Here is a 13116-nt window from a genome sequence, read left to right on the forward strand (position 1 = left end):
GCCTCTCTTCCTTTCATATTCTTCCTTGGACCCCTCCCTCCCTTCCTCCCCATCTCTCAACGCCAAGGAGATAGCTTGTCCACTCCTAGCAAAATCCTTTCTTTGCTGCTTTATCCCCGCCATGTTAAAACGTTGTTATATAGGAGCAGTTTTGTGACAAACCTTCGTAAGCATAGTTGATTCAGCTGATAAATCTGAATTCACGTGTTTATTACTCATCCATCCCAAATTGTAAGTCATTCCAAAAATCTTGGAGAGTCAAAAGTATCTCAAGTTTGATGAAATTTATATGATAATATAATAACATTTATGATGTCATCTAAGTATCATTAGATTCTTCATCAATTATATTTTTATAGTATATCTATTTGATGTCATAAATCTTTATAATTTTCTCTATAATTTTGGTCAAACTTGAGATGCTTTAACTCTCCAAGATTCTTGGAATGACTTATAATTTATAATTTGGGATGGAGGGAGTACTTTGTTTCTTCCCTTTCCGTACCACGCTTCTCCTGATGATTAATTTTAAAGAACTTGTGTTCGCTGTCCTGTTACAACTCTAAATAATTCCCAACACTCCCACAACTATTCAAGTTAACAGTTAACCCTGCTAGGAGGTGAAAAACAAACAGCAAAACTAAGAGCAGAATTACACATTCCATTGATCCATCCCGCGGATGAGCCGCCACCTGATGATGCCTACTCTACTCCGTCGTGATGGTTTGGTACAGTTGCTCCATGAACCCTCTGAACCGTTTGATGTCTAGGATGACGTGCTGGCCGTTGATGAAGATGTTCCACACCTTGTCAAACCCCTGGCGGTGTACGGAGACCGGGTCCGTAAACACGGCGTGGTCCCTGGGGTAGGTCTCGTTCAGCGTCGTCTCGTCCGCCGTCACCTCGTACTCGAGGTACCGGAGGCCCATGGGTGCCACCGGATCACCGAACGAATGCCGGCACGGCCACTTGAGCTCGCCCCACGGGATGATCTGGACCACCGTGGCGTTGTCGGGCAGGAACAGCATGTTGGCCAGCCCGGCGCCGTGCACGCCCATGAGCACGTCGCAGGAGTTGGCCAGCCCGGAGAACCGTTCCAGGTCGCTGACGTCGTCAGGCCCCGCGGCGACCACCTCGAAGCCCAGCTCGGTCGCGGCGGCGATGGCATCAGCTTCGTTCTTCAGCTGCCTGGAGTTGCGGCGCAGGATCAGGACGAGCCGGGGCTTCCGTCCGGAGCTCCTGCTCACCGGCGCCACGCGTGGCCGCTGCAGAGAGTAGGCGGATCGGATGAAGTCCCGGAAGCTCGCCATGGTGTAGCCATTGCGGGAGAGACCCGGGACGATACTGAGCTCCTTGTGGCTCTCCAGCCCAACATGAGCCGACGGGAAGCACCGCACGGTGTCTTCGGAGTCCATGTCTATGACAGGGTACGCGGATAGCGCGACGAGGATGGCCTTGTACTTGGCGATCCAATTGGGTTCGTAGTCGGTGGCGAGCAGCTGCACGCGGCCGTTGTACTCACGGACCGTGAGGTAGAGTGGGATGATCACGTCGGTCATGACGTGGAAGAAGTTTCGGTTGTATCCGCCGGTGGAGAAAACCACCGCGGGCACATCGTGCCGAACCGAGCACTCCGGTGGGATGACGTCGTCGTCGGCGCCTGGAGGGCTGGATCGCACGGTGACCTCCCGGACCAGCTGCATGACCTGATCCTCCCACTTTCTCGCGTACGGCCGGAGCTTGATCGTCGAGTTCTCGGGCCGGTAGGTGGACACCGAGACGACGTAGACGGTGGCAGATTTGCCGTGGATGCGCAAGTCACCTTCCATGGTGCAGGTGTCGGATTGGTGATTGCTGAAGTTGCAGCTTATGCTGCCTAGTATTGGTGCTGCCACATCTGCGTATATATGACATAATGATAGATTAGTGACTAGGAAATACTTTGAATATTTTTTGTTAGTTGTTACTCCCTCCGTCCCAAATTACTATTCGTTTTGATTTTTTAGATACATAGTTTTTGCTATACACCTAGATATATGTTATATCTAGATACGTAGCAACATATATGTACTTTAAAAAAATCAAAACGAATTGTAATTTGGGACAGAGGGAGTAGTTGTTACATTTCTTATGCAATTGTTCTCACTTATTGGTTACAACTCATAAAAAGCCCCTCTTCTAAGGTGCGAGAATCAATGTAATAAACATCGTTCATAGAGCTAAGATGGGACGACGTATAGTAGTATTCAGTACGAAAATGTCCTTCTACCTGAATTTCTCACAGAACTATCTTTTTCCCTGCTCGTGGCGGCGATTTGGTTTTGTTGGTTATAATTTGCAGCAAATTAAATGGATTTCAATAAAAATGTACATGCAGTAATCTACTGTAAAAATAAACACAATAATAATACCTGCTTCAAAATAGAGTACTAATCATGCTGTAATTATTTGGAGATATTGATTTGCACTCTGCAGAGAAATAGTTCAGCACACTATTGTACTGGTCTGCTTGAAGTTAAGCGTGCGCTTCGGCCGCCTGACCACCAAGTGTAGCTAGAGCCTAGAATATTTCGTTCTACCGGTCAACTTGTGCGGCACAAAATAAAAATACTATTCCACGAACCTAGTTCAAACAACACTGACATGACTATCACAATATTCAAATTTCGTGCATCTGAGTCACAAATGATTTTTTTAATTAATATAGCCGCTACGTTTTATACAGTTACAGAGTTTGATATACTTCATGGTGTTAGCAAGCTTCGTCTTTCTCTCTCTACGCTTGGAGCATCTCCGAGGGAATGGCTATCCCACTCTCTAAGCTAAAATTTGATAAATCTGCTGGAAAAGTATGCTCAACAGAGTAGGTATCGGGATGGCTATCCCAATCCCTCGCATTGCCAGCTGCCCTAACTCACGTGTGTGCCCGTTCGGCAATCTCCCCTGATTCTAGTTCTATAAGCCAGGATGGATGACATTGCCTTGATCCTGGACGTAATCTTGAACCCTCAGTTGAATACATCTAGTTTTTGCACGAATTCTTCCGCTGTCATGGTATCAAGAGACCATCACAATCCTTGACCTCTAGCTTCTGCTAAACCCTAAGCGCATGCGCCACCGTCGCTTGCCGCAATCCCATGGTGCTGCTACCTCAATCCCCCGCCACCTCCATGGAGCAGCGTGAGCGCGCCGCCATCGATGCCAAGCAGCACGTGGCCGAACAAGGAATGGAGTGCGAGGCCCTCGCTCGCCGTCAAAGCTGCCGCAAAGGCTGCCTCCGCCGCACAAGATCGCGTGTGTGCCACCCTCAACGCCCTTGAGTGCGAGCGCCGCCTTGCCGCTGATCACGTGCGCGAGGCCGAATTGGCACATTCACGGGCCAATCCTCCAATGAAGGAGGACGACGATGGAGACCATGGTCACCACGACGCCAACACCTATGAAGACACCGTCGTTACTAATCTTTATGCCCAAGCTGCGGGTGTCCAAAGTGATCTGATCTCTCCCCCTGAGTATGAGGCATTGGTTCCGCCTATTGGTCCTCTAGCTCCCCCTACAAGTCTGCCTATGACCTCACGGTGCTTCGCCGCACGCCCTGCTGTCCCCACAGGGCACCGCTTTGGTTCCAATGCCACTACATGTGCCACGCGCGGCCACGGTGCGCCGCACTATGCGTGGCCCCTCGATCCACGCCTCCTGGATCAAAACCTATGCCCACGACATGCACGGCTGCAACATCCTCGCCTGCTCCCGTGCCCCACGTGGTCGCAAGTCCGATGCCTGCGCCATGCGTGGCCCCAGGACTGGTGCCCGTGCCCCGCCATGCACGGCCACGGCACTTACCCGACAACCTGCACTAGTTCTACTGCCCCCGCCCTGCAATCCTGGTGCCATCTTTGTTGGTCTTTTCGATGGCGTGCACCTATGCCTGCCGGTCGCGGCCAATTCACGGTCCTGTGCGGCTGGCTGTCACATGACCTGTCGGTACCTCGCATCTTCCTTGTGGGGCAGTGGCCATCCAACCAGTTGTCAATCAGCACTCCATGGCCACATGTAAGCTTGGATTCTACCTGCCAACAGCCTTCCACACGTTGACACTCTTGCCGAATCCAAAGACCTACCGTAGCGCTCTCGCCAATCCCAATTGGTGTAGTGCTATGGAGGCAGAAGATGCGGTCCTGCTCTCCAATGACACTTGGAACCTTGTGCCTCGTTTGCCAGGTGCCAACATTGTCACCGGCAAGTGGATTTTTCATCATAAGTTCCATGCAGATGGCTCCCTTGATCGGTACAAGGCTCACTGGGTTCTACACGATTTCTCCCAGCACCCAGGTGTGGATTACGATGAGACGTTCACGGTTGTGAAGCTTGCCATAGTTTGCACTGTTCTATCCCGGGCACTCTCGCAGAATTGGCCCATCCATTATCTCAATGTGAAGAATGCCTTTCTGCATGGCACCCTGCCTAAGACAGTCTATTGTTCCCAACCGACTGGCTTCGTCGACCCCACTGTTTCGAATCATGTTTGCAAGCTCAACAAGTCGCTTTATGGCTTGAAGCAGGCCCCTCACGCATAGTCCAACCACTTCGCGTCTCACTTGCTCGTGCTTGGATTTGTTGAAGCTAAGTCAGACACTTGTTGTTCATCCACCGCCGCTAACACAGTCTACCTGCTCCTCTAGGTGGACGACATAGTGTTGACAGTTCCTAGTCCTGATCTCCTTCGTCACACTATCACTGCCCTCCAGCAGGAATTCTCCATGAAGGATCTCAGAGAGCTGCATCATTTTTCGGGTGTGGCTGTTCAGCGTTGCCTTGGTGGTCTGTATGCCAAGCTCTCAGCCGCGATAGGTAACCCTATCAGCAATGCTACTCTAGTAGCCTTGTCGGAGCACTGCAGTTTCTCACATACGTTTACTCAGCCGGAAATCTCACATTTATAGCAGGTGTGCCGTCACATGCATGGTCCACACGATCCTCACCTCTCGGTTGTGAAACGGATCCTATGCTACCTCCATGGCACTTTGGACCATGGACTTCTTCTTCAGGCGTCGTCACCGTCTGAGCTTGTTGTGTATACTGATGCTAACTGGGCTGGTTGTCTGGACGCACAGGTCTACCTCTGGCTTTGCTGTTTTCCTTGGCTCCAACCTGGTTTCATGGTCCTCTAAGCAACAAACCACTGTGTCCCGCTCCAATGTAGAGGCTGAATACATAGCTGTCACCAATGGGGTTGCTGATGTGAGCTGGCTGCGACAACTGCTCCAAGAGCTCCATTGTCCCCTACTGTGCTCCACCCTTGTCTATCGTGACAATGTCAGCACCGTTTACTTGTCCACCAACCTGGTTCAGCATTAGCGCACGAAATGTCAAGATTGATCTACACTTAGCTTTGTGCGTGAGCGGGTTGCCACTGGAGATGTTCACGATTCTTCATATCCCGACGACGTCTCAATTTGTTGATATCTTCACCAAATGACTTCCTAGTTCGGTGTTTATAGAGTTCCAATCCAGATGTTATCAACCTCCGTCTTTGTCTCCCTAGGCTTGCACGCCAAGGCTCTTGCCCAGCCGGCTTCCCGTATAACTCATGCGTATGCCCCATCGGCAATGTCCCCTGATTCTGTTTCTATAAGTCATGGTGGATGAGATTGCCTTGATCCTGGGCTATATGTGTAATCCTAAACCCTCAGTTGAATACATCTATTTTTTTTTTTGCGTGAATTCATCCGCTATCACATGGGATGCATCGGAGACATCACATTTCTGTAATCTAATAGAACTGATTAGCTGGCTCCAATCTTTTAATTGCCTATAGTTGATGGTTCTTTTCCTTCTAATAAATCAAGCAATATTTGCATCTATTGAACCATCAGTGATAGCTCGTCATGGCTGGTTCCTCTATATGGTAGTGTGCAAGTAGCACGTGAATGCACTGGTCAGTAATAAGTCACTCTCGAATATGCAAACCTTGGTTCTGCGAAACTGTATAGTTAATTACCTTTCGTCGCGTCGCCGCCGCCAGTCGTCTCGTCTCTTGATGCAGAAGAAGGTGGTGAGCCGACAATGGAATCTGAATTTGAATGAGAGGCCACATGGAGTAAACTCTTGTTAATACAAATCGAGGAAGAGAACTGAAGCATCACTGATGTAATTTACAGTTGTTAAGTTTCTTGGCATATCTTTGCCATTCTACATCTTCTACCTTCACTACGTTGTGTGGCATTGCTGCCATCCTGTTCCGTCCAGAACATGAATGGAGAGGTGAAACTTTAGTTTTGACAACAAGATGTATATTCGATTACAAAAAGGTTCAGTACAGAAACTAAGCTCATCGAGGGTGAAACCTTGTGACCATTTCAGATAATATTTTGGTTAATCTGGTTCCCTACATGAAAAAGGAGACGGTCTAATCGTCTCTGTATGTGTATTTTAATGGAAGTGATATATGGAAAATTAATCATCTCCCGTGTTCATCTTCAGATGCAGGTCATAACGGGAAATTTATGTTCATTATCTACCAAGAGTTTGGTCATATTAGTATTTAAAATCTATTTAATTTCAGAGAAAAAGAATGATGGAGCAAAGTGCCTGTTACAGATGATCGACACTCATATACAAAAAGCAAAATGTCAAGAGGGAAGACGATGGCTCTGATTATAACTAGTAAACGAGGAAGCAAAAGCTGATGAAGAAAGAAGCAATCTTTGTTCCTTCAAAAAAAAAAAGAGAAAGAAGCAATCTTTCTTCTCCAACATCATGAAAAAGCGACTTACAGCGTGCAACCTGCGGGAGGAGATTGGTCTTGAGCACGATCAATACGAGAAGAGGCAGCAGGAGCCACAGCGCCACGGTGCTGCTCCCATGCTTCTTGCTCTTGTGCCTTCCCCTCATCTCCACAAGCTCGAACCAGACCTCTCAGATCCTCTCAATTGAACCCTAGCCAGTAAGCACTGCTCGTAGCCAAGCTGCTACCCAGCTAGTTAGCAGCTACTGTGTGTGTGTCAGTGATGTGTGCTATTTATTTGAACTTGCTGTCCATCTTCAATCACGTTTGCGCTTCGATTTGCCAACAAGTCCATGGGTTGACTTGCACGCAGCATTAAAGCCATGCACGTGCAGGCTAATGGAATCAGAGTTCAGAAGGAAGAGCCAATCGTTATAAAATTTCTGCGACATTGTTTATTTCAAGACGTGAGGATTGATTTGCATATCGTACTAGAATAATGCGCGGCGTTCGGATAGATGATCGACGCAGATTATGTAATAGGTTATTTAAATAAACACAAAATCTAAATCGAGAGAGTTCTCAATTTAAGCTTAGCCGGAGGACCCTCTCTCGATTTGGAGAAGACATGGAAGTAATATGGACGAGTTGGAATACAAAAAGGGAAAGAGAGAGAAGTAACAAAGCGTTGAAGGAAGTAATCCCAACACATCTTCTTCTGCGATCTAAATCGAGAGAGTTCTCAATGGTAGAGGCCGTGGGGGCGTGGTGAAGGGATTCGGGGTTTCTAAGTTCTTCGGGGGTGGGGGTACAATGGCCGGAGGTTTAAGAGGGATGGTCATGCCGACAACGGTGGCAAGCCCAACAGCTGTCGCGGGTGTTGGGGCGGCGAAGTTGGTGGTGATGGCACTGCCAACCGGGTGGTAGAGGAGGCCAGTTAGGAAGGGTTGGTGGCGAGGGAGCTCTGGGCTTTGTAGATGTAGTGATTAGCTGTGGCGGAGGTTGTGGGTGGTGGTTGTGGTGGTTGTGCCGCCGCCAGAGCTAAGCGGGGGGTGGTGGAGGAGGCCAGTTGGGAAGGGTTGCTGGCGGGTGGGCGGGCGTGGGGGGTGGCTTTGGGCTTGTAGCGGTAGCGATTAGCTTTGGCGAAGGTTGTGGGAGGTGGCTGTGGATGTGGCGGCGCTGCCGGAGCTGGGCGGGCTAGTGGGGAAGGCAGGGGAAGGGTAGGAGAGAGCAGGGTGAGGCACCCCGCATCAAAGGCTACATCGGCAAGGGGGAAAGCTGGTGGAGCAGTGGGGGCGGGACGGGCGGGAAGCGCCGTCGTAGGTCACAGGAAGATAAGAACGAGGTGGGAGAAGAAGACGACATGTTTTTCTCGAGGAAGCAGCGAACATATAAGGAGATGGGGGGTTCTCGGTGGAAAACTATTTGGAGACCGCTCTCTCTGTAGCAGCCTCCTTAAAAAAAAGTTGTCTTAAAGGTATTACACACAGTATCATTGGAGAGACCATTCCCTTTTCCAACTATATTATCGACCATTTGATTGTCCAACTGAACAATAACGCGGCGTTTTGGACGATCGAGAGGAAGCGAGGTAAAACGGAGTCACTGGGAGGCTTCGGCATTATAAGGACTTGTTTGGTAGAGCTCCACGCAGCTCCAGATCTTTAAAAACAGCTCCGCTCCCATTTTTCCCAGCCAAACGGTGCAGCTCCGTGAAATCCAGATCCGCAAAAAAACTGGATCCAGCTCCCAGATCCACCAAATTCACGGAGCACCCCAGGTGGGGTGCTCTCAAAACGCTGGTTTTGTAACCCCTCATGGAGTTGGTGGAAATTACCCACCAATACCATCGATTACACATCCTCGTACCGGTTCGCGTATTCTTTTCTCCGCGCCGCCTCTCTTTTTTCCTCCGACGCTGCTTTCTTTTTTCCTCCCGCGACCTTTCTTCTTCCAGCGCATGCCACTGCGTCCAACGCCGGCCGCCACCTCCAGCGCCTTCGTCACCGTCGGTGGCCGGACTGCCGCCGGGAATGAGGAGATCAGCACCTCCTCCACCTCCTCCGCCCCCTTCGTCTTCCAATCCGGCCCCTAGGGTTGGACTTCCCCATCCCGACGGCATCACTGGATCTCCGGCCATGGGCGGTGGCGGGAGCATGGCCGCGCCTGACCTGGGCGGCCCGACCGACGGCGCAAGCCTGGCCGCGGCTGGCCTGGGCGGCGCAAGCCGGGCCGTGGCTGACCTGGGCGGCGCGGCCGGCAGTGGTAGTGTAGCCGCGGATGGCTTGGTGAGTAATGCCTCAACTGATATTGTCTCTGATATTGTTAATCAACTCGTGAAAGACAGTTGCATGAAATGGGTTCCATTGAATTGCCCCCTTGCAAACCATTCTGGGTTACCCCTGGCTTCATGATTATCATGTTATAATAATTATGTGGAGATCTGAGTTGCAGATCATAACGTCATTTGGTGTTGGGAGCTTAGTTTCATTTCATTTGCTCACATTGCGGAGACTAGCTAATTCGTGCTGAACGCAACCTGAAGGCAAGCTGTTCAGCATGATAGCGATAATTGCATTTGCACCCGAGGGAAAAATGACCGAACGTTATATGCATTGTATTTGTTATACTGGTTCACCACATTGTACCATCGATGAATGTTATACTGGTTCACTCTTGCTCCAGCTCCCCGTATAGAATATGGTGTGCAACCTTTCTGACATATTAATACAAACTGACTTTTTAGTTGCTCACAATTGGCAATTTTTCATCATTCGTAATTAGAACTGAAATTGCGTGGCCATTGTTCTACTGAAAATAAATCTTATCATTTTTTTAGGGCAGAAAATAAATCTTATCGTTGCTTATGAGTAAACAAGGTGGCCCTAGACTTCGAAGTTGGAGTCGAGGGCCATCTTGTTCTGCCTGGCAATTGTAACTCGCCCATAGTCTGATGCAACAGAAAAATACCATGTGTTGGGGGAAACTAGCATTTAACACCAAGTGCACATTTGCTACCTTGCTGGTAAAAGGGCATTAAGCAAACTCATCTCGGAAATGAATACTGACGAATGCAGGCTGTGGAGCATAGTTTGATTTCATTTGTTCTATCTAGCATTGCACAGACTATATAATTGGAATAGATACCACTTTTATGCAAAATGAGTTCATGTTTATTCTTTGGTATTTAGTGGTGAAAGGAAGATTTTATTTCTGATCGTGAGGCTATTGAAACTTACAGCTAACAGATATAATATAGATGAAACTGTCCAACGCAAGCAAGTGGCAAATCAGTTTACAGAATTACTCGCCTAGTTGACAGCTATCAAATCTGAGCTAATTCATTCATTGTTCAGGACTTCAAGATTATAAAAGATCATAAATCTTAACTCTGTTAGTATTGTGACAGCATCTTCTGATAGGCTATACTAATTGGATTATTGGCAAATGGCATGTAGGACGCGGTGATCGGCGATGAGTTCCTGATGGCGTCGCAGGCATCTTCTACGCCGGTTGCGCAAGCTAGGAGGCGTGCTGCATCAGCTAATAAAAGGGCAAGGGATGATGAGGTATATTTTTCTTCCATTGTAGTGGAGCTGTTGTATAATAGAGTTGGAATTTGAACAATATTTTGGAGAAATCATTAATAGGGTGATCATATGGATTGGAATGATGGCTGTACCACCATTGTTTGCAAGTTGTTTGCAGAACAAGTTAGAAAAGGAAATCGACCAAACACTCATTTGAATAATGTGGGATATTTCGAGGTGAAAGAAAGGTTTTTTCAGAGTACCGGTATCATGTTGAAAAAAAGTCAACTTAAGAACAAGTGGGATAAGTTGAGGGGTGATTTGTCTGCATGGAACAAATTAATGAGAAAGCAAATTGGTACTGGTTGGAACTGGGAGAAGGGAACTATCAATATGGACGCCAAGTGGTGGAAAAAAACAAAAAAAGTGAGCACTTCTCGCATGGTATTTTGTTCATATATAGATTATATTAGTCTTGTATAATTTCAATTTAATACCTTTGTCAAACACTTTTAGGACATTCCTGGCATGGGGAAATTTAAGAATAGGCCTCTCCAAAATGAAGATGAGTTGAAGGTGATGTTTGGAAACATCATTAATGAAGAGCAAGATCATTGGAATCCTATGAGTTCCAACCTCATCATACCCCCAAGCCAAGAAGCACCCAATCCTATGAGTTCCAACTTCAATGATGCCGAGGATGGGTTAGAGATGGGTGGTAACAATGATTTAGACAATGGCGATGAGGTCCAGGAGGTTTCTCCTTCCGTTGCCAATGCTAAGAAAAAAGTCCATGTGATCCTTGATAAACCTAACAAGAAACATAAGGCAAGCACAGCATTAGTTATACAAGAACAAATCTCCAAGATATCAGATAATGCTTCCTCTTTTGTGGCAAGCAGGCAAGCTGGGATCACTATTGAACAAGTAATGGACCATGTTGCCGCATGTGGGGCTGCGTGTGGCAGTGATGAGCATTTTGTGGCAACTGAGCTTTTTGTCAAGAAAGAGCAAAGGGAAATGTTCATGACTATTCCCACCAATGAGGCTAGGTTTAGTTGGCTTAATAGGAAGTACGATATGATGTTTGCAAAGTGATGGTCGAGTGATTTGCTATCTTTTTTTTAGACATGTCATTTTTATTCATCTATGTCATATGGACAAATTTGTGATGCTCAATTTGTTGTCATTTTTTATTCATCTATCTTGTGTGGATAATTTGTGATGGTCAATTTGTTATTTTTTATTCATCTTACGTTGTTATTTGGACATGTTATTTTTATTCTTGCAGTTGTCTAGTGATGATTCTAGTGATGAGAATGAGGAATTTTTCAAAACTATCCTAGGAGGTGCTATGCTTGCTCAAATATATGTTGATATGTTCCTTATTAAAAACCCTACAAGGACATCTACCACCAGTGGAATGGGTTTTATTTGGGAGACTTTGCACACTCCAGGCAAATGCCACAGCCAGTTGCGTATGAGCACAGAAATCTTCTTTGATCTTCATGGCTTATTGGTACAGAGGTATGGGCTACAACCATCATTGCACATGTCTACCGAAGAGAGACTAGGAATTTTCTTATTTATCTGTGCGGGAAATGAGTCTAATAGAAAATGTCAAAATCGATTCAAGCACTCTGGTGAAACTATTAGTCGAAAATTTGAGAATGTTCTGAACTGTTTGATGGCCATGGCAAAGGATTTCATTAGGCCAAAAGATCCAAATTTTCATAATGTTCATAGGAGAATAAGGGATGATAAGCGAGCATATCCACATTTCAAAGATTGCATTGGAGCACTTGATGGCACCCATATTCGTGTTTCCCTTCCACCGGATGATCAAGTGAGGTATATCGGGAAGACAGGGATAGCCACCCAAAATGTTTTAGCAGTCTGTGATTTCGATATGCGATTCACATATGTGTCAACGGGCCAACTAGGAGCTATGCATGACACAAGTGTGTTATACAATGCATTGAGTGTGGATAAGAAATTCTTTCCACATCCACCGCAAGGTAAAATTTATTGGAATAGTTACTTTACCATTATACGTGACTACAAATAAATTTATTTTTTGTCATCATTTGTAGGTAAATACTACGTTGTCGATGCAGGGTATCCCAATCATCCAGGTTATCTAGCTCCATATAAGGGTGAGAGGGATCATATGCCTGAGTGGCACAGAGGTATGGAACCAAAAACCCCAAAGGAAAAATTCAATCGCATCCATTCTTCTATTCAAAATATGATTGAGCGATCTTTTGGCGTATTGAAAATGAAGTGGCAAATTTTATACAAAATGCCGAACTACCCGATGTGGAAACAAAAATGGTAGTTATTGCTTGTATGGTCCTTCACAATTTCATTCGTGAGCATAATAGTGAGGATTCAGACTTTGTTCGGTTTGATCGTGATCCTAATTTTGTCCTTACAATACCGCAACGGTACAATCGATTTGTAGTTCCATCGGATGGATCCACTTCAGAAGGCAGTGTCACTACAATGGATATTTTTCGCGATGAGCTGGCCACCAATCTTGCTCTTGCTTGGAGGTAGAATGTAATGAAGTAGTGAATTATCAAATTTATTTTCAAGGTATGGACAATTATTTATGTATGAACAATTAATCAACTGCTGGGGAAAATGACTGGGCATATCAAAGTTGTAAAACTACACAACCTTGAAAAACGGGATAAAATTCAGCTGAATTAGCATATCAAAGTCGTCGTGTAATACCTAACTACCTGTCAGTGTAGACGAATGAAACTAGATGCATACGTATATATAAAAAACACGTCAATACGTGATTGCGTTGCTTGCAATTCCTCTGGAAAATGACATTTTTTTCCTTATTTT

General features: G+C 46.5%; 1 protein-coding gene across 1 annotated transcript; it reads right to left on the reverse strand.

Moving 5' to 3' along the window:
* Nucleotides 1-510: 510 nt before the first annotated feature.
* Nucleotides 511-7034, reverse strand: LOC117837199 (alpha-1,3-arabinosyltransferase XAT3). The gene is made up of 3 exons (XM_034716788.2): nt 6777-7034; nt 6002-6073; nt 511-1897 (listed from the first exon to the last, which is right to left on the reverse strand). Exons 1-3 carry the CDS (start codon nt 6892-6894, stop codon nt 708-710), a joined length of 1380 nt encoding a protein of 459 aa, XP_034572679.1. The 5' UTR covers nt 6895-7034; the 3' UTR covers nt 511-707.
* Nucleotides 7035-13116: the final 6082 nt, after the last annotated feature.

The sequence above is a fragment of the Setaria viridis genome, chromosome 9 (assembly GCF_005286985.2).
Source record: "Setaria viridis chromosome 9, Setaria_viridis_v4.0, whole genome shotgun sequence".
NCBI classification, from domain to species: Eukaryota; Viridiplantae; Streptophyta; class Magnoliopsida; order Poales; family Poaceae; genus Setaria; species Setaria viridis.

Coding starts and splice junctions, on each gene's coding strand:
- LOC117837199 (XM_034716788.2), bottom strand. CDS start 6,894: ATGAGGGGAAGGCACAAGAGCAAGAAGCATGGGAGCAGCACCGTGGCG. Junction 6,074..6,776: donor CCTCCCGCAGGTTGCACGCT/GTAAGTCGCTTT, acceptor ATTCAAATTCAG/ATTCCATTGTCGGCTCACCA. Junction 1,898..6,001: donor CGGCGGCGACGCGACGAAAG/GTAATTAACTAT, acceptor ATATATACGCAG/ATGTGGCAGCACCAATACTA.